The 27210-nt window shown below is 38.7% G+C and overlaps 1 protein-coding gene across 1 annotated transcript in view; it reads left to right on the top strand.

Moving 5' to 3' along the window:
* The window catches only part of arr (low-density lipoprotein receptor-related protein 6), a 330860-nt gene extending 308378 nt beyond the window's left edge, over nucleotides 1-22482 (top strand). Inside the window, exons 21-22 of the mRNA XM_067135921.2 lie at nucleotides 5318-5503; nucleotides 10230-22482. Of these exons, the coding sequence (XP_066992022.2) occupies nucleotides 5318-5503; nucleotides 10230-11128 (1085 nt within the window). The 3' untranslated portion in view covers nucleotides 11129-22482. The remainder of the gene's footprint in view (nucleotides 1-5317; nucleotides 5504-10229) is intronic.
* The last annotated feature ends 4728 nt before the right edge of the window (nucleotides 22483-27210 follow it).

The raw sequence follows: 27210 nt of genomic DNA, 5'->3' as shown, positions 1-27210 counted from the left end.
GCAGGAGGGCTGGTATATGGTTAAAATGGTACATGCAGTTCACCTCCATTAGAGGTGTGCCAGAAAAGAGCTGCACCACCTTAGGATGAGGACCTTTATAGCCGTTGTTTGAAAATATTCTGGGAAGAAAGGAAGAAAAATACTGTACCATAGTCTTGGATTCTAAGCAGTCTAGAGTAGGCCAAATTCTTAATTTAAAAAAATTACTATTATTATAAATTATAACTATAAAATTGAACCCATATCCTGTTTACTTAGAAACTTGTGAATAGGAACACTTTCATATATATTCATTACCACAGCACACAATGTTGTAGTTGGTCAACATCTTGGTCATCAGTCCTAAAATACAAGATAATAGCAGCATCATTGTTTGCAGAGTGTCAGTAAGAAAAGTTATATGTACTAAACAATGTTCATTTATAGAGATACTTTCCTTACTCCTTAGGGTTTTAGTGGGAGGTGTGCTTTAAGAGGATAACAGTACCATTATGCTTCACCTAATGGTGCTATAGCTGGGTATGATATATTTCAAAACATTTCCCTGAATGTAAACCAGGCTTCTGTGTACGTTCTGAATCTCTAGTTTATGCATTTTGTGAGAACCAGTGTTTCTCACTCACATCATATACCAGCTACCTGATGTGGTTTTTCCTGTATTGTTTGTGGCTGGTTTTGGCTTTCCCTTCTTTTCTTCTTTGTTCATTGAACAGCAGAAAACTATTCACTACACACACTTCCAGCAGCCGGAAAATCAGTTGTTGCCACCATTTTTCAACTCCTCTGTTATATTCTTTTCAGTTTCCTTTGCACAGTTTGTGGTATTCTTAAGTACTGAACATTACCACCGACATCTTATTTTTCCACAGTAGTCATCATTTTGTCATCTTCTCTTAAAGCAGCAATGGCATTTCTTTTCAGTTTCATGCTTGCCACCTGCTTTCCTCACACAACAGATTTTTTTTTTGGCATGATCATCCCTGTAATGTGATACCCAGGATCCAAGTCATAACCTGTATTGTCCCATTCTGCGGCTTTTCACATAAGTGGAGAACTATCCTGGCCAAAATGGCGAGTCTGGACGGGCTTGAGAAGCAGTTCTTGGTGCTAAGAAAGCAAGGGTAAGTTATCAAGACTTACACGGACACCCATTCTCCAAACCATAGGAATTAACCATACACATTCAAATCCTTGGCCCAGCCGGGAATCAAACCCAAGGCCTTCTGAACCGGCGGCCAGTATGCTGTCCGTTCAGCCAAGGAGCTGGACAGGTGTTCTAGAGAATAATATATGTATATATATATTTAATGAATGGATGTAAGTCTGTACAGTGCACCCAATGCTGGTGCAATTTGTGTAGTAATGTTTTGGGTATGCTTGGACCAGTATGTTACAGTACATAGTTAATCCCAAGGACTGATATAATGATCAACTCTTATGATGACAGTACCTCCAAATTGGACTGTGTTCTGTATGGGAATGAGTGTGTTTTTTAAATCTTCTAAATGTGAAGATTATGTACTTTGATTTTGAATTATTTAATGTTAAGTTTATTTGTATTCAGCCTTTGGGATAGGTGTTTGGTAGAATGACATTAATTCCACTTCAGTGGTTGCCTCATAAAATACACCAATATCATCAGCAAATAGGTAAATTCTTTAACTTCTTCCATTGAGTTACATATGTACAGTGGAACCTCGATTATCCATTCTCGGAAACTATGTTTTCCCGGATTGTTTGTTCAAATTATATGGTCCTGCGAACATCCTAATTAAATCATCTTGTAAAATTCCTACATTACCCGTTCCTCGAAGAAATGATTTTCCGGATCAACCGTCCAGAAATTTCAATCCCATCAACGCTAAATCCTCGCAGATTCGTACAAAAACAAAAACAATTCACAATAGCCTCAGGAAGTCAAATGTCAATAATGTAGTCATTATTTTCTGGTGAGAGGGGCGTATCCATCCATATTAGTCGCTCTCATCCTGACCGACATCGCAAAAGATTGCTTCAGAATCGCACAGCCAAAGTATCTCAAACAGATACATCCGATCCAGTCACTAGCGAAGATCCCAATCCTAGCGACGATGGGGGTTATATCAGATAATTCATCTCTAAAGTACAAACAAGAAATTTGCATTTGGAAATCAAAGTTTGAACAATTCAACGACGATCATGGCTATAATAAAATGGTTCAAGATTTTGCATCATTCCTCTTCACATCGATTAACCTCCTGCCTGGCCCCAAACACCCAGCAATCAAATTTTCTGAGGCTAGGAAGAAACGCCGTCTAGCTCTTAACGAAAAACACCAGTCACTCGTCAAATCCACAGCGTGCAGACAGACGTGCCCGCAAAAAAAGGCGAAACAAATATAACTACGAACTGACCCAATACCAGTTCTACAATCAGAGACAGAAGGCAGTGAGGTGGGTGTTGGAAAACAAGTCCGAGGTATGTAAAATCGACCATGGAAACATCCATAGCTCCTTTTCCGATACATTTTCCCATGAAAATTTACACGAAAGGGAAACTTACCATTTAAAAATCACTGAAGCGGAGCGTGTGAAAATTAATGAAATGTTTGTGCCCACCGTGTCGAAGGAGTAAAATTACTGTTGCCGTCCATCATATCGCAGTGGATACTGCACCGGGCCCAGATCGCGTTATGATGAGAGCCCTTAAAAGACGATGAGTCGATGACATACAGGCTATCATCGCAAAAATAGCAACCAGAATGCTACAAACTGGCGAAATTCCCGAATGTCTGCGGAAAGCACGAACAATTTTGCTATATAAGAAAGGCGATCCGAAGACCGTGTCGAACTGGCGACCCATCACTATCTGTTCAGTCATTAGGAGAGTAATAGAAAGAGTACTTGACAGTCGCCTACAGGAGTACATCCACTATAATGAACACCAGCGAGGATTCTGTTCAACTCCAGGCACCATTATAAATACTTCCATTCTTGGCGTATTGTTAAAATCTGCTAAACAGAGGAAAGAAGACATCACAGTAATTTTCTTGGACATTCGAAAGGCACTTGACAATATCGGTCACAGCCACCTTCTAAAAACTCTACAGTCTGAAGGAATACCTTCAAAACTCGGGGACATAATTTCCAACCTTCAGACCGGGAACATCACTCAAATCGAAATGCAGAAAGAGAGGTGTGATGCAGGGATCTCCATTATCACCAGCACTCTATATCCTAGCCGTAGATCATATCTTAGATGAGCTAAGCGAAGATAGTCTCTCGCGGCATTACGGGGCATACCCGAACTACCATCTATAGTCGTAATGGGCTTTGCCGACGACACCGTCGTCATCGGGAAGAACAAAGAATGGAAATTCTAAGTTCTCAAGGAGGGAATTAGAAGAACAAAGAAGCCGCCTTAGATCTTATTCGACTAGCCCGCAGGCGGTTCGAAGAAATTGGTCTTGATATCAATCCACAGAAGTGTACAGGGATATGCGTAATCCGAGGCGAGTTGAAGCAAGGGTCACTATCCGTGGAAAAAGACTGTAGCATTGACTTAATCGGAGACGGCAAACAAATTCGTTACCTTGGAATTACCTTCAGGGATACTCTAGTGTTCGACGAGACTACTGTAATGAAAGACCGTCATAGTAAGCTCCAACTTCTAACATCGTCACCACTGCTTAAGGAAGACCAAAAGGTCATAGTACCCAATTCCTCAATCTGTCCCACCCTAATATACCCTTTCCTGATATGCAGTTTCAAGAAAATCGCACAGAAATTTTTATCCGATAGCGATAAAATGATTAAAAGTGCAACAAAGGAGATATTACAGTTGCCGACGGATACCCCAGACGGCATGCTGTACACCGAAAAGAAATACAAAGGACTCGCTCTTTTTAAAATCTGCAATATCTTGCTGAAGACTAAACATCCACTTGGTTTCCCTTTGAGGGATTCTCACGCAGAGAGTCGGGAATGTATAGAGCACCTAAAACTAACAAATGCTGATACCCAGAAAATAACCGCCAAGAACGGCATGTATGATACTAAGAAGATCCTTCAAGAGCTACAAGAACGTGAATTCACCTTCCGGTGTTCACTACCGCAAAAAGGACTCGGAGTACAACTTTACAAAGAGTATACACCAGCAAACTCTTGGGCGCGAGATCGTACCGGACTGTCTTGTAATGAGTGGAGAGAGGCTATAAAGATGACTGTTAATGTTTCTGAGGTGCGCTCGGTGCCAGGCGGATCCCTGGACAACAACCTCTGTCGGCATTGCCACGGAGAGAAAAAAACTCTTGGTCACGTCCTGGGATTCTGCACACGCGGGGAGCTCCTAAGAAACACGCGACACCACCAGAACAGATCCTTCATTGCTGAAAAACTGAGAAAGAAGGGATTCAATGTACATGAGGAGGTACACGGACTGGCCTTAAATGGTAGTTCGCAGAGAATTGACATCATAGCCTTTAAAGACAGCAGTTCTCAAGGATTCATCTTAGATCTGATTGTCAGATTCGAGCACCATAGCGGTCACCCAGAGGAGGTTAATCTAGAAAAGATTAACAAATACAAACCCACTATCCCTTACTACAAATCTAAATACCACCTTCAGGAAATTGAAATAATAGGGATAATGGTCGGAGCTCGCGGTACTTACCTCGTCCCTTCGTCGCCACATGGAGGCGCTTCCAACTCCCAATGAAGCTCATCCCCAAAATCGCGACCCTCATCTTCCGAGGCTCCAGCAGGATACTGAGACACCATCTCTACAGCTAATTTAAAATTTTCTTTAATTAATAGATATGTAAAAAAAAATTGATATGTTTTACCTTGTTCTTAGCGGCAGCCTGTAAATACAGGAGGTCTTTCCCAAAATAAATGGGAATTATGTAAGTTATCGTTACTGGTACTTAAGAATAGAGACTTCGTATCTGCTGTTTTTCTGAAATATTGTTTTATGATTTTGTTGTGGCTATACAAAGTCTCCAGGTCATTCTGTGAGGACCATGATACAAATGGAAATGAACTAACACTGCTATCTTGTATAGATGATGTTTTCTTTTTCCTGAGGAGAACTCGTATCTAATAGTTTGCACCAACAGTCACAGTGTGAATGAAGCTACGTTGTAGTTTTATTGAACTTTTGTACATTAAATGAATAAATCTGAGCTTTTTTCTTTTAGTTCACAGTATTACAGGATTTTTCTCTCCTGTAAAATCAGCTTTTGGTTACATACAGGGTTTTTATATATATGTATTGTTGCTTGGTATCATTTTCTCCTTTTAAGACATGCCATTCAGAACGCCCTCTTTTACTTTTTTAGATAAGGCATGGGTTTGTGATGGCACGTCTCAGTGTCTGGATCACTCTGATGAACTCGATTGCTGTGCCCGGCCAGGTATGTTCCGTTGTAGGAATGGCCGTTGTATTCACCTAGAAGCCAAGTGTGATGGAAATGACAACTGCAAGGATGGAAGTGATGAGATGAACCACGACTGTCCAACTAGAAGTAAGTTTTTAGGATGAATTTGGGATATATGTTACCTTTGATATTCTAGGTATAAATTAAGAGAGATTTTTAAAAAATATATAAACTTCAAAGGATGATAATGAAAAGAGTAACTTGAACTGTTTGATATCATTACCTACTCTCATTACTTTTTTGTCCCTCTCTGTCTTTATGGTGGTTCTGAATAGTGGATGAATGTACCGTATTTAATACACAAATAATTCAGCACCCTAATTTTAGGAGGAGAAATTCTGAAAGAAATATAAAATTAGCTTTTATTTATGTTTTACTTTCAAGAAATGAAGCTACATAAAAATATAAATTTCTTTTCAAACAACACACCGTAATTTCTCCCCCAGGTTAGCTTTGAAGCCCATGATGCCCAGTTTTCTAGCTTTAGCTGTAGCTTGTAGCTAGCATGTTTCACTTGTAATAGCATATTTGTATTTCTTCTTTTCGCTCACATAATTGTACACCTTGGTTTTGATATGTTTTGCTTTTTGGCTGCTATAAACTCCAGAGTCAGATTTTGCTTTCTAATCAGCCGCGAATATAATTTTAGCTTGCACTTTCTGTCCACTGCACGACTTCGGATATCCTCTGCATCTTCAACAACGCAAAACTGTTGACGCGCAATAACGAGAATATGTCACACTTGCAGCCATACTTATCATAGGATTCATATCTCTCTTCAAACTAATGTATACCATCAAACCGAGTGATTTCGGATGGTTTTGAGGGTATTTTCATCTTAACTCGCGAAGGAATCTTAAGTTGTATTGTTTATCATCCTAAAAATGAGGAATATATCCAGTTAATACAATACCCTGTAAACGAAAAATATTCGCCAAAATATGTGTTCCTGAGGAAACAAAAAGGAGTGTCCGAATTCACCCCGTACATCAGGGTAATTTCGGACACACATGGTTTTTAAACCACTGTCTGCAGTTTCAAAGTGTATTAGGTGATTTTGGACACAAATAGATCTTTATTTTAATTCTACATTCTTTTTGCTTTCGTGTAGTGACATTTAAAGTGTTATAAGGTTTTCCAAAATATGATTAGCTGGTTAAAATCATTGTAATGATAAATGTAATGTGTTACTGATCAATATTTTCTAACAAGGTAAATGTGAACTTTTTCGGTCTAAATTGAAATATTAATAGCCATAAACTGCACAGAAATCCTACTGAAAGGCCTTAATAATTTTTCTTACAAACAATACAAATCATAATGCAAAAAAAGAAAAACACAGGTCAATAGGCCTACAATGAACAACATGAAGCTGCCATGGCCTATAAATCTGAAATACATTTTCTCTGAAAATAAACATCCCTCTTTTCTCAACTTGGACTGAAAGTGTTTTCAAAATTTGTTCTTTAGCTATTATATCCTCATCAGGGATGTTAGGGAACACAAACACTTTTCTGCTGTTTTTATACAGGCACAAGTATTTGACATTCACATCCCTTGAATGAATATTTGAGGCCACGCCAACATACTGCCTCATATGCTCTTTATTCCTTAACTTGTATTTATAATCTGTAACAAGAAAAGTCTCTTCTTGCAACACCAGAACGTCGCTACCTTCATTGTGTGTTTCATCGCATTTATTTTTACTGCTGCTGCCAGCACTATCACTTGTTTCTGCACTGCTTTCATCTCGGTGGAAGTCACAGTCAAAACTGTTCTTCCCGGTAAGAACATTTAATTTGTGACGGCAGGAAGTAGCAGGTTGTGTTGGAGGGTAACGAGCTCCCTTGAGCATTTCCTTCTTCCTCATTTAGCACTGGTTGTCCTTCCAGTTTTTTCGGATGTACTTTCCGCACTTTATTTTGTAGAGTAGACCGGGGTACCATACCAATCAAATGCTTTCCTATAGGACAGCTTGCCACTTTTAATCTCACTTAAGGCTTTTTCTGATAGTTTTGGTTCGTAATTGCACCTTGAAGTAGCTCCTTTCTGCCTCTGATAATTTCTAGGCATTGTCCGAAATCACCCAGACTGCTTTCATTTTTAAATGAAATGTGTGTAAAACACTACTTTTCACTAAATCGTATCAAAATTCCACAGCAATTGTTTATAAACACTTCAGTTGACCTCGCTAAGAACCATACTTATAATGTATTCCTTCCGGTTTGCGACAATCAAAAGTATCCACCTAATGATGAACCGTGAACTTTTAACAATGCCAGTGCACACTGGAAATTTTCCAAAATATGAAGTCTATTCGTAATAAAAAACACTGAATGTGGGAAACTTAACCTCAAGGTCAAACTAAAACGTGCGCGGAAGTGCAAAGCAGTGGTGACTCGTTGCTATGCAGCAAAATGACAAATCTACCATAGTGTCCAAAATCGCCCCTTTTGACGTTACCATTAAAATTAATAATAATTACTTTTTAAGAACTAATAAATTGACTTTATTTTAAAATCTTCTGCTGTCACTGATCAGAATCAACCAACAGGCTTGGAATTCATTACAGTGAATACCAAGAAGAAATATTCTAGAACGAATCTTTCAATACAGTGGTATCATGACAACTGGTAAAATCCTATGCTTGTGCACATTGACTGATATTTCTGTTTCTGTTTTTGTTTTATAAACTTAATGCTTTCTCTGGTAATCCTTGTACAAAGAGGACATGAGAATTGTGCTATTCCAGGTGCTGGTTGCAAGCATGTAGAAGTTGTTACATCAGTTTCTTATGGATTATACCAGCCTACTAGTAGATAGTAACTATACAAAGTAAGCAAAATATTTAATTGTAGGTTCTATGTTGGTTAATGAAGAGCTGACCATGCTGGTTTGCCATCTACATGGTACCATCTTCATGTTGGCAAATTGCAATAAATATAACTTCATTGTGTTTCATAGCCCATTTTATATTCTAATTTTGTGTATTCATTTTACATTTAGCACCAGGATACTAAAGTTATACTACTATGTGCACTAGCATCTTTGTCTCCATCATGCTTACTCATTGTTTTGACCTCTTATTGGGAGCAGGAGGTGAAGTTCTAAGGATAGTGTGTCAGTACTAAAAAGGAAACGTCAAACATCAAAATGAGATTTACTGGGTAAGTGATTAAGGAAACTGATGCCATAGGAATGAGGTATTATTGGGAATGATTTTATTGAGGGAAGACAGAAGGATGTTTAAGAGGTGGTTGAAAGAGTGAAAGATGTAGGAAAATCAACAATAAGGACAGACTAACAGCAAGAGAAGACTAGCAGAATTCATTCAGTAGGAATATGACAGTAAGGATTAAAGTGTTAACTAGATGGGAAACAAGGGGAATAATTTGCTGGTCAATAGGAGTATATGAGAACTAGCTGTAGAATCTGTCATTGATGGGTTAGATTTTATATCAAAGTTTAGCAGAGTTTGGTTAGCATTGCTAATTGGGGATTCCTCAACTGCATCAGATCAGTGAAAAACAATTCTGTCTTCAAAATCTTTTGCCATCCTCTGACACAATGATTTCCATCACTGAAGAGACAGTGCATAAGTTTTGCACGTCACCCTTTAAGGGTTTATTTACCAAAATATCGAGGAGCTGTAAGGCTACCAGGAATGACAGCAAAATCACTTTTAAAGCCTGTTGGTGTTGAATCATTGGCATGAATAATATTACTTTAGATGATGAATTAGAAGATTCTTCAGGTGACCCACTGTCACCTAAGCCACTGAACAGTCTCCCAAAACCAATCTGTCAGATGACTGGCATCTAGAATAAGAATGGCCATCGGAGTGTTGAAAAGGGAGTTGCCCAACCTGGTACTGGTGCTAAAAGGTAAACTCGTGTCCTCATCCCGAGGTGGTGCAGCTCTTTTCAGGCACACCCCCATTAGAGGTGAGCTGCATGTACCATTTCAACCATATACCAGCCCTCCTGCCATTCTTAAATTTCTGGCAGCACCGGGAATCGAACCCAGGCCCCCGAGGACGGCAGCTAATAACACTAACCGTTACGCTACAGAGGCGGACGGTACTGGTGCTGATGCAGTGGGATTGTCCATCTCTTCATAAATCAGGCAATCAGTCCAGCTCACCTTCAGTCCTACACAGCTAATACCCTGCTTTTCTGCTGTCACATGCTTTTAAAAGGTAGCATTTTGTGTAAAACACCATATCTATCATCACATGCTTTAACTATTAATTTTTGAGCTCAAGAAATTTTACACTTTTCAGCACAAGAATGCCTTACGTGATTTGTGGTTACCATATTTTCAAGAGCAACTTTCTGTTTTCACCAGTAATGTACGTTAAACCTTAAGTTGTCGGCCTACGGCTATATTTTTGTCTGGACAGGGGACAGAGGAACAGATTATTATTATTATTATTATTATTATTATTATTATTATTATTATTATTATTATTATTATTATTATTGTTGTTGTTGTTGTTGTTGTTGTTGTTATTATTTCTTTTATTTCTAGTTCCTTCACTGAATGGTCAGGCTAGTGCCCATTGGTTTAGAGGGTTCTGGGTTTGATAGGATTATCTCTCTGGGCTCGGGCACTGGGTGTTTGTACTGTCTCCAACATCCTTGCAACTTGTACACCACACACAACACTATTTTCCACCACATTAATAAGCAGTTTCCCCACACATGGCAGATGTCACCCACCCTCTTCGGAGGGTCTGCCTTACAAGGGCTGCATCAGGCTAGGAATAGCCTCATTAAATTATTATTAATAATAATTTGTTTTGTGTTTACAGTTGAGCACACTGGACCAGGCCCAGTATTGGTGGAGACGAGCAAGAATCCATACATGATGGGCGTACTGACAACCATGGCTGTAATTGTTGTGCTGGCACTGATAGGCTACTCTTGTCGGCGTCGAATCATTGGCATGAACAATATCACTTTAGATGATGAATTAGAAGATTCTTCAGGTGATCCACTCTCACCTAAGCCGCTGCATGGTGTCCCAAAACCGATCTGTCAGATGACTGGTATCCGGAATAAGAATGGCCATCGGAGTGTGGGAAAGGGAGTTGCCAAGCCTGGTGCCGGTGCTGATGCAGTGAGATTGTCCATGCTCAATGGTAGTACAACCACCTCCAACAGTTACGACCGCAGTCACATCACAGGTGCGTCCAGCTCAACCACCGAGGGAGGTGTACCTCATGGTGCACCACTTCTTGTGTCGTCTTCCTCGCTTTTGTGCTATCCACGTGAAACTTTAAATCCTCCCCCTAGTCCTGCCACTACAGCTGATTCAAATAGAAGAATGCATCACAATTATAACGAGGACTACTGGTGTTCATCTTCAGGGGCCTCAAAATACCGTCCATACCGTCACTACCGTGCCATAAATCAACCCCCTCCCCCAACACCTTGTAGTACAGACGTATGCGACGAGTCCGATTCCAACTATCCTCTTCCCCACCATGGTCGTGCCCGTTATTATGCACCACCTGGTTCAGAGTACGACTCCGATCCATTTCCTCCTCCACCCACCCCACGTTCACACTATCACAGTGATGGAGGCATGTTCCCCTCATCCTGTCCTCCTTCGCCATCATCCACAGTCGGTAGATCGTCTACATATTTTAATCCTCTCCCTCCTCCTCCTTCACCAGTGCCATCACCCAGCAGTCGCTGTGATTGCTGACAGTAACTCAGGTTTCTGAAGCAGCTAACTTGGAGGTGGAGAAACTGTGGTAGATGTTTGCATGGACTTACGTTTTAGTCTGCTCATGAAGAGCAGTTTTAAACTGTACTTTATATTTTACTTCTTTGACTTCCTCTGAAGATTGGATATTTCTCTCATACATTTCTCTTGATCATCACTGTGCCCAGCAAACAGGACGACTTCCTGCGTGCCCATGCTCTAGACTCTCACGCAAATGCTTAGGTGATATCGTATTTGAAATCCAAAGTACAGTAAACTCTCGATTATCCGGGCTAATCACCGGACAGAGTTGCACGGATACCTGAAATCATGGATAATATGATTTTGTGCATTTTAATCTTCCATTGTTGTCATTTTAATAATACAGAGCATACAATATTGTTTGAAAATACAATAATGTCAAATAATTATCACAATCAATAAGCACATTTATCAGTAAAGTAGGCCAATAAAAAAAATACTTACATCTAGTGTTGGTAAAACACTTGAGGTACAAAAATGATACAAAATGTCAGTTTTTGTCGTTTGGTGAAATATAATCAGTAATCTTTGTTTGCTTTCAAGATTCACTTTATTTCATATACTGGTAGGAATGTTTCGAAGTGCAACAACGTTGCTATAATTAAAATCTCAACTGCAAGTGTGTTAGAAACATGCTTTGTTCGAAAACTCAACACTAGACGATATATAATAATATAATTTCAGCACTTTCAATGCTGAAGCATGTCACACACGTGCACAAATCCCATGATCATTCACTAATTTCTTTACCAATTCTCCTTTCTCGAACTTTTCATTTAATTCAAGATTTTGTTTTTAATTTAAAAGCACTTTCTTTCGCTTTGTAGCCGTGACTTCTATCACAGACCACCAAAAATGAACTCAGTGCATTGTCTCGAACAAAGCACGTCTCTACCACACTCGAAGTCGACAGCACACTTAAATTTCAAGTGCACAGTTCGCACGTATTCAAAATTCCGTAACAAAAATAAACAAAATAAAATAAAAATACAATAAACCTCAGGGATGCACGGATAACCCACAAACCGGATAATCCGCATCTGGATAAGCGGGAGTTTGCTGTACCTTACCCGGTCTGACATATACACTCGTGAATATAATACAGATATCACAGTAACCCAAACAGTAATTACTTCAGGATCTGTCCTTCATATACACTAACTGTTCACCTTGAATATCTTTTGTAAGACATGATAGCTCATAATTTTACCAAGGTGTCTGCAGTTGTAATCCAAGCCAATACATTTCAGTTTGTACACGGGTGAACTTTACCCCTCCAGTTGAAAGTTATTAACAATTTCATAAGTTGTGTTATTTTCCTGCAAGGCCTATGTTTATATATACAGGTTGTTATTGCACGTTATAAATTTCATTTCGTATTGACGGTTGTCTTTAATCTTATACCATCTATACAACCATCTATATTAGATGGTTGTTTTGTATTGAAAAAGGTGAATAATATAAGACTTTATTTGAGAAGTATATACAGCTTGGTCGGAAGCAACATAAACCGGGCATATGAGCGTTAAGGGTTGGCCGTGCTGGTAAATAATTTGACAGAAATAATTCAATATCTCTCACTGTTGTCATTTTATCAGGTGCTGAAGTTAGCCAATCAGATAACTTTGCAGGCGAATTCAAATGGGCTTTGCGCGGTGGTGTTGCTTAAGATCGGCGTGAGAACACCAGTCGAAGAATAAAACTTCACTACGGGAAGGGTGTGAATAGAGATTTCCGAGCTGACAGGAACGCACCAAAGCAAGCACACTACAGCGACACCGGCTGAAACCAACGGTGTGTTTGTGTTTGAATCTAATTTCTCGGCTTGAATTGAGCTGTTCTTAAGTCACATTCAGATTTAGCAACTCCGTCGCGCAAAGCCCATTTGAATTCACCTACAAAGCTATCTGATTGGTTAACTTCAGCAGCTAATAAAATGATAAGCGGTGAGAGATATCGAATTGTTCTTTTCAAATTATTTATCACCATGACCAACCCTCTAATGCTCGTATACCCGGTTCACGTTGTTTCCAATCACCCTGTATATATATTAATTTGTTTATAGACTCATCTAATGTTTCATAAATCTTATATATATGTTTGTATTAGAACTTCTGAATTATTTACTGGCAATTTTGCTTCTTAAAGCATTCTTTTAAAGAATTTTTTCCAGAACCAATCATTACCCTCAAATACTGCTAATTGTTTTCACTGATGCTTTTAGGCCTGAAATAATAGACATGAAAACAAAGACAAACTGCAGGATGTTTCTTCTAATTAAAACATAACCCATACAAGGCACTGTGCGAAACACATTGGTTACTCCTGAGTATTCCCTCTCTCTGGGTGTTTTTAAGCTCTCTTCATTTTGCAGAAATGAAATACAGAAGGTTTCTTCTTGACATTTCTACTTCAGAACATGCTGAGAAATATGTTCAAATTAGATCATATATATGCAGTATTGTAATTAATCGTTTAACATAAATATTTCAAAATCGTGTCTCTTTCTTATGAAAGTAGGTCAATTGTAAAGATAAGTAGCATGCGTGATATGCTAAAGAAATTCACATTTTAGAACATGTTTGTGTGAATCACTTGAGAAAGTACAGTAGATTGGGTAATAAGGGATTGTTTGAGAGCATAACATTTGCTGTCTTTTGAATTAAATAAAAGTTAGATATGTCATGTTTTTCTCCTATGGATGAAATAACATGCCTTCTACATTTGTCATTACTGAGCAAGAACTTGAATAAGTATTGTGATGATTTTAGAATAACTGTTGGCGTTTTGATATTTCGGTCCGATCCTGGGTGACATACATTGGCTGTTAAGGTGAATCCCAGTTCTCTTTACTGTGCTTATCTCTTTTCAGAATTTGCCAAGAGTGAGAGAAGGCATATTCTTAGAATGATCACATGCTAGGCGAACTATGCGTTCAGAGTACTTCGAATCTCATATTTCATTAAAAGTACTCTATAAGAATTTATAAAATTACTTCTGAATTGATCTGTTTAAGGAATGATCTACAGTAACTTGAGAGATTTCTTAACACATTGACCACAGTCCCCGAACAGAGGCTGCTACCCCATGTAGATCGGATTTAAGAAAGAAATTACACTTCTGCACTCAAACTACTGTAACTCAAGAAGTATTCACAATGTTGACCTCAAACTTGGAGCATGTATTCACTAGGTTGCTTAGTGGTTTGCTTTGTGTGATACCTTTCAATGCAGTACCATTCGTGGCCCCATTTTATAGTCTTTCTAAGCACAGTGTAGTAGGAATCCCCCGTTTGTGCCTTTCTTGTACTTATTGTATTCAAGTATGCAAGGATTTCTCTTTACAGTTACTCCCCATTTAGTGGTAGTCATTAATAATTAGAAATATTGAATTCACTGTCACTCAGTACCTATGATAACCGGTCTGCACATAATTAATCACAAATAACAGTAGGCCTATCCATCAGCAGCTGATTGTGCCGCGCCATGTAGACATCCACACTGGAGCTCCAGGGAATAGAAAGAAAGAAAGAGGCAGTGATAGTGAGACTTTATATTCTCTGACTACAGCATATGGAACTCGTAATCTCGCCCACAATTTTATCGATGATCAAGGAAATAAGAGGGGCATAAAGGCAAGAATTCTCGTAGCTTGTCACCTGCTGTTAGCTGAGAAACTACGAGAATTCTCAGGGCTTGTCACCCTGTGGCACTTTAGATAATGTATCTGCGTATAAATGTTGAAATACTTTGTCGTCACACAAGGCACGTTGCCATGGGCACGCATTTTGAGAGTTGTCTCTATGTGCGCATGTAAGATCACCCGTATATATAGATTGTTTTCATGGTTACAGTGATTGTAAAAGTAGGAAAAAAAATAGTGGCCCTAACATCAGTGATTCTACTACTCTATGATATGATGGCAAGTAGTTCAAACTCTAGCTAACAGACATCGCAGCAAGCTGAAAACTAAGCCAGTACATAAAAACAGAGATTTCTTGGACCTGTCCACAACCGCTGGCTGTAGTAATACTTAGATATCTGGGGCTGGTCTTCAATGTGTTAAGCAGATTGAGTTACTTTCTTTGAAATAAATCTGTGTAATTTCTTCTGTTTCTGAAGACATTCCATTCATAAGCCATAAAATGGAATGAAGAATCTATTGAATTGGTATTTTATCATGTTCTTAATATTAGCCAGGTCTCACTATATTAAGAGCACTAGATGTCCAGAGCACATCTACCACATACTCTCAGGTATTTGACTGATAACCTCAGCCATTCTTGTATATAAACATACCTTTGTTAGTGGTGAAGTGAATCTTATCCACTTATTTTTATTGTTGTAGTTTTATCTTCTTGCAGTTTTATTCAGGAAAAACTTATACTTCTGATAAATCATTATCATTTACTGCTCTTCAACAGAATTCATTCAAGCTCATCTTATTTACAGTCTGTATTGCTGATGATAGAGACTAGTAGATGCAGCTTGCCATAGCTTGTAAGATTATCTGTGATAAAAACAACTTCATTATATTTATTTTGCATGTTCTGGTTAATACTGATGGTAACAACCTTCTTGTATTTTATCTTAGTATATCTCTCTGACCAATATTTTTGATTGAAGATCAAAGTTCTCTTGAGCAGAACTCTGTATAAGTGATCATGAATGTAATTATTTATTAGGTGCTTGTATATATACCTTGTAGTAGGCAGGTTGAGCATTCAAATCTGCTGTAGACTAACAATGTTGCTGCATGATGTCCTGTAGCCATGAATGCTTGGAAGCTGCTGTTCTAAACTGAAGAATATAGATTTAAATCCTACTCAGGGTGGTGGAAGTTAGGGAGGGTAGATTCAGTCGGCACTGTAAGGAAATCCTGGTTAAATCACAAGTGCTTTTTTTATGCTCTTGTGATGGAACCTAGTCAGTGAGAATCATCCACTCAGATATGTAAATTGCATTTATGCTCATTCTGTGCATTGATACCATCCATTCATGCAGTTTTGGAAGCTGTATAAGAGCCTTCTCAGTGAGGTTACTGAGCAGACTGCAGATGTGTTTATGCTTTCTTCCCATTATAAAGTGTACTTAAGTGTTATGTCTTTCATTGTAGATGAGAAATGGTGGCTCGCTGATATGGTGCCAGGGTTATCTAGAGATGTGGCAGTTTGTTGACGTGGAGAAAGCGTTAGTTCAGTTCCTATAAAGATATAAATACTTTTTTTAAACTCAAGATTAAGGAAATAAAAGGAGTCAAATTCCATTTCAGTTTCTGTGTCTGTATTTTGATGGAGAAGAATATGGGGTCTGTTTAGTGGTATGCTAACATTGACTGTTATCCATTCCATTTTTTCTTCTAACAAATGATCACTGTTGTATGTCTCTTTCTGTAATGAACCACACAGTTTCTGGAAGAATGATGTTACAATTTTATTTGGAATCTGAATTATATATAATATTATCTAATTTTCCGAGTATTTTGTCTGTTTAGCCTCCGTGGCTGAGGCAACAGCACACTGGCCTTTCACCTCTGGGTTCTGTGGTTCAGATCCTGGTCACTCCATGTGAGATTTGTGCTGGACAAAGTGGAGGCAGGGCAGGTTTTCCTCTGGGTAGTTCAGTTTTCCCTGTCATCTTTCATTCCAGCAACACACTCCAATATAATTTCATTTCATCTGTCAGTCATCAATAAATGGCCCAGAGAAGTGCGACAGGCTTCGGCAGCCGGCACAATTCCTATCCTCACCGTTAAATGCGGGCTTCATTCATTCCATTCCTGACCTGGTTGAATGACTGGAAACAGGCTGTGGATTTTCATTTTTATTTCTATTTCATCCGTTTACTTCTCATTTCTAGTTGCTCGTTTATTAATACTATTAATAACATTTGGAACTTTTGCATTGAAAGAGGAATTTTATTGAATTAAAAGTTGCATGGCGGAAAATCACTTCAGCTGAAAGACAATGTGGATAACAAGGATATAGCTTTCAAACTTTCATGTTTCAGTGATCAGAGTATAATTCTGGATAGGTTTTTAACCCTGTTAGTGCCACGCCTATTTACATTGGGTATGCTAAGAATGCCACCTGCATTACGACCAAATTGCAAGGCTGAATAAAGAAGAGCACAGTCACGCTCCTGGCAGTTTTAGTAAGTGCTCCTTGGCACACCAAGGGTTAATGAAGGATGCAAAAAATAAAATATTTATGTATTTAGTTACTCTATATTTGCTGTAAACCTGCTTACAAGTAAAAAACCAGTGCTCCTGCAATAATTTTGTAGTATCATCGAAGTTAGGGAAGTTCAATGTTCATTATGATAAAATACAGGTTTTTTTAATGAATATTCATTAGAAATGGGAAGTTTGAGAGAAGGATTAGACTATGCACAAAAGACTAACATTATGACATCAGTTTGGGTGGAGTAAAAGAAAGGAAAGACCAAACACAAAAGAACAAATAAAATCTATCGACTTCTCTTCACATGCTCTCTCCACATTGTTTACAGGTCTTCTAGATTCAACTAAGTGTGTCAATTTGCTAGGTGCTCACTTCTTATGTCGTGGTACTCTAGTCGCTTGACATTTAACAGTACTCAGGCGTACCGTTATTAAAGAATCTCTTTTTCAGCGCAAAGTTGTGCCTCTAAGACACCTCTTCTGACGATTAGTAGTTGAAAGGGAGTTAAACATACCATGTTAATATCATATGGATCTATTTTGTCTGGGCCTTTGATGAGTTTGTTTCTGTTTCACCACTTCATCAGAGGAATGGACATCCACATCCTTCGAGGGAATCAACTTACAGAACTTCACAGAATGAGAAAGTAACTCAAATGGATATTCTTCTTCCTCCCTCTGAGTTTGCCAACTGTTCCTTATCTTCTACCACCCTTATGTCCACCTCCGTAGTGTAATGGTTAGCACTATTCGCTGCCATCCTTGGTGGCCCAGATTCGATTCCCGATACTGCCATAAATTTAAGAATGGGGGGAGGGATGGTATGTGGTTGAAATGGTACATGCAGCTCACCACTATTGGGGTGAGTGCCTGAAAATATGTGTACTACCTCACAAGTTTATATCCACCTGCATGACTAAATGGTTAGCGTGCTGGCCTTTGACCCACGGGGTCCCGGGTTCGATTCCTGGCTGGGTTAGGTTTTTAACCTTCGTTGGTTAATTCCAATGGCTCAGGGCCTGGGGGTGTGTGTGTGTGTGTGTGTGTGTGCCATCTTCGGCATTAGAATTGATGTCAGGTAGGGCCCCATCCTCATAGATATGCAGGTCGCTTATACGGCATCAATCTTTGGAGGCCGCATGCCATTGTTATTACCACCCTTATAACCTTTTTTCATTTGTTGAATCCTTGGCAGGTTCAATCCTGGGTCAGTCCAGTGGTATTTGAAGGTTCTCAAATACGTCGCCCTCGTGTCAGTATAGATTTATTGGCATTTAAAGAACTCCTGTGGGAGAAAATTCTGGCACCTTGGCATTTCTGAAAACAGTGAAAAGTAGTTGTGTATGTATGTTTAGTCCTCAGCCCAAAGGCTGGTTGGATCCTCAACAGTTCCGCCATCAGCTGTCATAGATGGCCTAGGCATTACTGAAGAGGCGTACTAGGGAAGTGAGGAGTGAAGTAGTTTCCTGTTGCTTTCCTCACCGAGCCAAACGTTGCTATTGTATATCAGTCTTCCAAGCCCACTGAAATGCACGCACCAACCGACCCTATGAGCAACATTTTTACACCATTCATAACAGGGACTGGCTGCATAAGGAATGGCATTACTAGCATCACTCATACCTCAGTCACTTTCATTTTGTCAAAGCCAAGGATAAGACTGAGACAGATCAATGAAAGTAACAAAATTGCTCTAGCCTATACCAGAAGACATTGTTAAAAATGCTATTTGTTCGGGGCGTCTACCTATAGAGATCTTTTGCCCCTACTTGCACCAAGTGATATGAACCGCGTGTAATTGGAATGGAGGAAGTGTAGAGTGTTGAATGTGAGGTAAGGAACGTTAAGGACGACACAAACACCCAGTCCCCAGGCCAGGGATATTAATCATTTACAATTAAAAATTCCTGACCCAGCTGGGTATCAAACCCGGGACCGCCGGGTGGCAGGCGGACACGTTGCCCCCTACACTGCGGGGCCGGACTACCAGAAGACATAGCATACTGTATATAAACACAAAGGTATGAAAAGTAGTTAGTGAGATGAAAAAACAATAACTTTATTATTATTATTATTAATGATTCCTCATTCTTTGTATACCAAGCTCTACTCTTTTTCATTACTTCATACGTAAAGACCAAGTTATTTTAAGAATTGCCGAGTGTGAATAATAGCCCATCTAATAAAACTTTTGGAGCTGACACAAACTCATTGGGATTGAGTATAAACACAGTTAAAAGAATAAGGATGAATGAGCAAGGCGTTGTTCACCTGTAGGGTGTTAACGTATGAAGATGAAGGTTTTCTTTTTTCCTGTCTCTTCCGTTGTTCCCTCTCCTGTGATTCCATGTTCCAATTCCCCTTCCTACATTTAGAGCCCATGCCCAAAACTTTCAACTTTTCTCTCACCAGTGCTAGTAGATGGTATTTGACTTTCTTTTTTCAATACTTCTAATATCTTGGGCAGTATCCTGTTCAGTCAGCATCATATCTCCTTGGTTTTCTTGTTCTTTAAAACTGCAGTGATCGCGCAAACTAATGCAAATGGTCTTTATTCTAATAATAATTACTGCATTATAATTTTTCTGTTAATTCCTGTTAATTTCTTTTAAGTTTTGGAGGATCGTGTGCCTTTCTTCACAATTACAGGATATTTACTTTTGAATGCTGAGGAATATAATAGTGAACATTGCAAAATTTAGACACTCATAACAGTGCATTTGAAAGTAGTTATAAAAAAGTTATTTTAAAATAACAATTTATTTAATTCATTGAACTCAAGTGTTCATTGTTACACCTTGTACAGTGAATTAAAAATGTTTGGTAGATCAGTTATGCTATAGCTCATTCCATGTTAAGAAAACAGTATTGCTCTTGTGACAACAAGGTTGCCGTATCGAACAGCTCTGCTTAACAGCATCACGGGTAAACCATGGCATAGATATTGGTGACACTCTGTACGTACTGTAAGTTCAAAATAAAAGGATGAAAGTAAGCTTTTTTTAAAAAATTTTAATCTAGGGTACAAGGGTTGTAGGGAGGCGGGAGGGCTTATTTCGGTTTTTACTGTAACATGGATAAACTAGTGCACATACAAAACCTCAGTGTTGAAGTTCGAGGCAAACTGGGAGAAAAAAACAGATAATTTTTATAGGCTTGGGTTGGGGGGTGCAGTTATTTGCATTTTAATAAATTTGCTATTTGCTTTACGTCGCACCGACATAGATATGTCTTATGGCGACGATGGGATAGGAAAGGCCTAGAAATGGGAAGGAAGCAGCCGTGGCCTTAATTAAGGTACAGCCCCAGCATTTGCCTGGTGTGAATTAATAAATTTGCTCAGGCAATGCCGGGTACTGGTGTGCCATCATATCGCCCCATGAAACGAATGGTAACAATTAAATGTGCTTGTGGAAAAAGTGGTAAAAATGTGGCAAAACTAAAATGCGCTTAAGAAAGAAAAGCTAAATAACAAAACCAAGCACAGATAAATATAGCGAATTTTGGTATCAGTACAACTCATGCTGTGATGTATCACTGCAGTACAGTACAAGAATATTAGAAGACACACATAAATAATTAGACGACTTCTCTTCAACAGTGATAAGCTGCTGGCGATTCACAGCGTAATGGATTATGCGTAACATGTACCGTACCAGAGCAACTCGGAAGGAAAATGAAGGAAGGCAACAAATCGATGGCTGTTTCCGTCATTGTGCTTCCTCCCTGCAAATGTATTTATTAAATAGAGAATGTTAAGTAATTATTTTAATAACTGACAGGCAAAAACATACCTGATCCATTTTCTTTCTCTCATAATACAGTATAAAGTATATTATAATATTCCTTAATCATGAAGAATTATGAGTGTCTAAGAGGGGGTGTGTTCACTCCTTGTAGGTCCATAAGAACAATACTGTTTTCCGTGGTTTCCCATTTTCACACCAGGCAAATGCTGGGGCTGTACCTTAATTAAGGCCACGGCCGCTTCCTTCCAACTCCTAGGCCTTTCCTATCCCATTGTCGCCATAAGACCTATCTGTGTCGGTGCGACGTAAAGCCCCTAGCAAAAAAAAAAAAAAAAAAAAAAAAAAAAAAAAAAAAAAAAAAAATTAACATGGAATGAGCTACAGTATATATTTAAACTTCCTTAATTAAAAGACACAAACAACGTGATTCTAGAAATCTTTTAAGCTGGAAGTCTTACTACAGATTACCATGTATAATATGTTGAGGTTAACATTGTCGTTATCCATGCAGTCAGTGCGCTGTTAAGGAAACATGATAGCCAAGTGTATTTGTTGCTGGCTTCTCACAGAGGCAGTCGTGGTACGAATCCTGGCCAATGAATGTGGGTCATTTCAAATGAAAATTGTCCATGTGATTTGGACTCAACAAAACTTGGGGGTTTCCTGTGGCTATAATCACAGTCATGTAAAACTGCATGTTTCCCTTTTACAGATTTGAGTGCTCAACCTTACCATTTGGACCCTTGTTTTAGTTTACAGCCATAACATGTGCTTGTAAATTGCAATGAGTATAATTCATGACCACTTCTTTCATTAGATGTTAAGAAAATACTCGGTGTGAAGTTGGACTTGTTAGATCTTTCCATTCATTGCACATGAAGACTGTACATAGTGTTTTTCTACTGTTAACTGAACTGAAGTGCCTTCAAACTGTTCTCTGAAACATTTCACTCAGGATGTGTACATAAGATAAGGAATGTATGGAAGTTTGTCTGTGTGTGATTTGAAGGTAGAAAAGAAAAAGACAGTGTTCCTTAAGAAAAGCAGAATGTTTTTATCCTGTGCCATAAAATCAATTCCACTCACCTGCAGCAGCTGATGTTATAGTTCCTAAATCTTCTTGCTTAATGATCGCCATATGTATAGAGAGCTAACTTCACTTCCATGTGTGTGTGTGAGTGCATGAGTGCATGTTCGTGTAAACCAGTGTGAATGAGAATGTATCTTTGTTAATATAAATAGCATTTTATTATTATTTTGTCAAATAGCAATTTTGTATAATTTTTTTGTTGAAGTTAATCAAGCATATCTTTTGGTTAATCACTGTTTTCATACTGTTCTGCTGTTCAGAAGATACTAATTTAATTAAAAGATAAAAGAAGATGTGTTTGTTTCTTCTTATTGTTCTCATTCTCTGCTTCATCCTGTTTCAGAGATCTCCTGTTTGATGACTTCCACTTGGTTGATCCTTCTTTCCTGACCCACGTGTCCCAGAATTCACATTAAAGTCATTGGACTCTGTGAGATTGTGAGATAATGTTCGTCATTACCTCAATGTGTTCCTGAATTCCTGTGTGTGAGTCTCTTTCCTCATAAGCTTCCAGAAAAAGTTGCATACTAAATTATACCCACAGATCTTAGAATGATGATTGATTGAACGAAATGATCATGTATTAAGTTTCGTTTGTGGATTAGTAGTGATTACCAAGATCACGATTTTAAATCCGGCAGAGGTAGTCAAAATGTTCAAGGGCATAAAAAAAGAACATTCAATACTCTATGCTGTGTGATGTCTGCATGTAAAAGATCTCTGGTGACATATTGTTTTTCTGACAAAATTAACCCTCTTAGTGCCATGCCCATTTACAGTGGGTAAGCTAAGAATGCTACCTGCTTTATGACCAGATTGCAAAGCTGAATAAAGAAGAGCGCGATCACACTCCTGGCAATTTTAGCAAGTGGTCCTTGGCACTCTAAGGATTAATTAAAATCTCAGCCATAGAGGCCTGTTTCTCTGCCATCTGAAGAGTAAAACTGAATGTCAGAATTGACATGCATGCAGTTTAAACAGTGTGGAAACAAAATGCATGTACATGGTAGCTGAGATTATCATTATCTTGTAGTAATGTGCAAATAGTGCCATCATTTTCTTTATATTCATTTTGGTGATGTGTACACCATATACCAGTGTCGGGCAAGAATTTTACACACTGTCACTTGCGAACACATTCCCTCAACAATTCTCAGCTCCCTTATCTTTGTGTGTTTGTATTCTTACCTCACCGTCTCTCACTGTGCCTACCTGTTCCCACATTACTGCGCTTGAATACAGGCATAGGTGTACTATGCTCAGAACCAATGGACTTGGTTGTCATTGACAAAGTTCATCAATCATAGAAATCAGTCCAGCTTTTTTCTGGAAAAGTTCTTTTAAATAAAATGGGCCGATTGCAGAAACGGTGTTTAGACAATGTCTATGGTTAAACAGTGCCTAAGTATGACTGCCACATTGCAAAGACGTTATTTATCACTTAGACACTGTCTAAAACCGATGTTCAACCGGTCATGTTTAAACACTGCCGAGAGCACTGTTTAACTTCAAATGAGAGGAGTGAATCACAATCAGAGGTTACGTACCATGAAACATGTAATTTATATTATCATGTTGAGACGATTCCGGGTAGAAATGTTAGTCCGGCGGCCTCTCTGTGGGTCGCCCACTGCTAAATCGCAGCAATTCATTTGAAATGTATGGGGAGATAGATCTTAAAATAAGGTTTCGCTTTTCAAGAGACTTGTTTCTTGAGACTGACAAAGGGACAGTCCGGTAAATGTCGACTTGAATACAATTCTTGGCAACCGATATATTTTATTATATACGGGGAGGGGGGGTAATTTCCATGGAATTATAGGTCACTTCGACTACATACATGTCAGAATTACGTGTCCTGATTGTCAGAGGGCTGTCACATACATCAACCGGGAGGGATTCACTTATATTTATTGCCAAGTAAACACGCATAATAGTGAAAACAACAAAAAGGTAGATTGTATGCGGTTTTTATATATATAATCATATAAGTTTTCGGCAACTATCAGGTAGGAAAAGGCAAGTGGTGGTGATGGTAGTGATTATTGTTTAAAGAGGAGGACTGGGGAAGAAGAGCCGTGGCCATAATAAAAGCCCTAGTATTTGCCTGGTGTAAAAATAGGGAAACTATGAAAAACAATCTTCAGCGCTGCCGATGATGCGTTTCAAACCTACGATCTCCAGAGTGCAAGTTACATCTATATGGCCCGTACAACACACTTGGTTACAGATCACTATTACTTCATCTTCCCTTCATCAAAGCTACCGTATTTACGAGTAGATTACACTCACTGTAACAACGCTATAATCAAAGCTACACTTCCCCGTATGGTGGTGTGTCGCTTTAGTGTCGATAATATTATGAGATTTAATTTCCACCAAAAGCGATATACTTATCTGTGGGCAAGTCATGCTCATGCTTAGCCATATTTGGGTAATGTGTAGGAAGACAAAAAGCTGACTGGCGTTCGGCGCGCGCACTGGCGAATTTCATTGGTTGAGACAAGCAAAGAGTTGCATGAAAGATACTTCTATCTCCATTTTCAAACCAGTTTTGAAACTTTAAACGATGTCTAGTTAAACATCAACTGAACATTGTTTATGCAATCGAAGATCGTGCTCGATTTAGACGTTGTTTAGGTAGATGTTGTCTAAGGCTTAAAACTAGTCATCGTTTCTGCAATCGGCCCAATTTGTTTTACATCACACCAACACAAATAGGTCTTATAGCAATGATAGGATAGGAAAGGGCTAGTGATGGGAAGAAAGTGACACTGGCTTTAATTAAGGTATGGCTGAATGCAAGCTGTTAGCTACGTGACCCCAACTGTGCAACCACTTGCTCGGTGGAAAAGTCAACTGTAGTTGTGATTCAAGCAATGAGAATTCCACTGGAGAAATACGGTAATGTCATAAAGGACCTGGACATTTAGTGTGTTCAGTTAGTAAACGGACTCTTCCCATTTAAAGTTTAAGGCAGTTTATGCAGAGGATGAATGAACCTTCAAGACACTTTTTCAGCTACAGGAAGGTAGCAAATGCCTTCCCTACCTGCCCTGATTCCTAGGCTTTCCTAATGTCTTTGTGTCAATGTATGCATCATATGTAACCTAGCTGCATTTGAACCATGTAGAAGTTTAGCAAATCTTGGAACTTTTTTTTTCCTCTCCCCTTCTCCTCACCTGTCATTTGACAACCTTTTACAAAAAATGTACTGTGGTATTTATTAATCTCAAAAAAGGTGCTCAGCAGAGTCCTAGAAGATCTAATTTGGGGAGCATTACAAGATCAAAAGGCTCAATCACCTGGGTGAGATGCACTGGTACATCAGAACCTTCCCCAGTCAAAATAAAGAGTCCACTAAGGTTGAGCCCACTCCTCTTAATCATTGATAAATTTCCTGAATTGTGATATCACAAGTGCTTTGCTTGATATGTTGCTCTTTTGCAGATGATGTTACTTTGCTAAGCGGTAATGTGATACTGCTTCAAGAGTTATTCGATAAATGATGAAAGTGCTGAAAGAAAATGGGCTGAAAGTAAGTCACTTAAAGAATAAGTGTAGGTTGGCTGAAGTGGCAAAAGAACTCGCCAGAGTTGTGCGACAAGAGGATCCTACTAAAGGTTACAGGCAGGCTATACGTGATGATTGCAAGAACCGTACAGATCTATGCTTTCAGTTGTTGTGTTTTCTATGAACACTACAAGCGTTGTCTCAATGCTGCTGAGATTAAGATTTTGAAAATGTCGGCAGGCAGTTCAAAGAAAACTCACATCAGAAGCACGCTTCATGTAAGGTAGGTGATCGTAAAGAAGGTTGAGTGCCGAGAGGGTATTGTGGTTTGAGAAGTTGAAAAGGAATGAAAGCCATGTAGCCAAAAGAACCCTTGACTCCATTTACCTGCCATATGAAGAAAAGCAACGCCTAGATACAGCTTCCGAACAGATGAAGCAAAGACAGCAATTTATTAGCCTTGCTGATGTTGAACAACTAGAAATTTCCAAAAGCAGAATGCAACTATAAGGGGCAGTCAAATTAAAATGGGTCACCTCATCATCATCTTCATCATCTCCCCTTTTCCAGCTGACACTGGTTGCTGGCAAATATCCTTCCTCCATGCACATTGTCAGCAGCAGACCTTCACATGCTTTGCCCTGATGAAAGTCAATGAAACTTGGCAGAAATATTTTTGTTTTTTGTTTTGTTTGTTAGTAGCTTTAATCCAGATATAATATTTATTTATTTATTTATTTATTTATTTATTTATTTATTTATTTATTTATTTATTTATTTATTTATTTATTTATTTATTTATTTATTTATTTATTTATTTATTTATTTATTTATTTAATTAATTAAACCTAGGTTCATTAATGGTTGCTCTCCACTTCATCCTGTCTCTCCACCATTCCTAATCTGACACCAGGTTCCATTGTCCTGTGCTGTTCTTCAGAGTACATCCATTGTAATCTTGGTCTTCCTCATCCTCTCTTCCCTGTCATCTGTCTTGCCATTGCTTGTCTTGGCAGTCCTTCTTCTTTCATCCGCTTGACATATCCCAACCACCTTAATCTGTTCTGTTCCAGTTCATCATTTAGTTTTTGCACATTGAGCTATTTTCATATGTCTTCGTTACTCTCTGTATCCCTCCTTGTCTTCTGTACCATCCTCCTCAGGAATTTCATTTCAGTCACCTGTACTCTACTCTCATCTCTCCTGAGTCATTGTCGAAGCTTCTGCTGCATATGTCATTAAAGGTAAGTAATATACCTTGTACGTGACTGTAGCCTTCATTGGTAGATTTTTATTCCATACCTGTATTTATCTCCGTACCTAGTGGTAAAAGGCACTCCCCAGTTGTATCTTCCTACTTATTTCCATATCCACTCTTCCATTGTCTGTCAGTTCACATCCCAAATATTGAAGTGTTCTTCTATTTCCAGTTTCTTGCCTCCAATTTTGATAGCTCCTTTTCCTTCTTTTACTTTCTCTACTCATCACCATTGTCTTGCTCTTCTCCA

The sequence above is a fragment of the Anabrus simplex genome, chromosome 1 (assembly GCF_040414725.1).
Source record: "Anabrus simplex isolate iqAnaSimp1 chromosome 1, ASM4041472v1, whole genome shotgun sequence".
NCBI classification, from domain to species: domain Eukaryota; kingdom Metazoa; phylum Arthropoda; class Insecta; order Orthoptera; family Tettigoniidae; genus Anabrus; species Anabrus simplex.
Note: the sequence above shows the minus strand (reverse complement) of the source record. Positions and strands in the feature narration are given on the sequence as shown.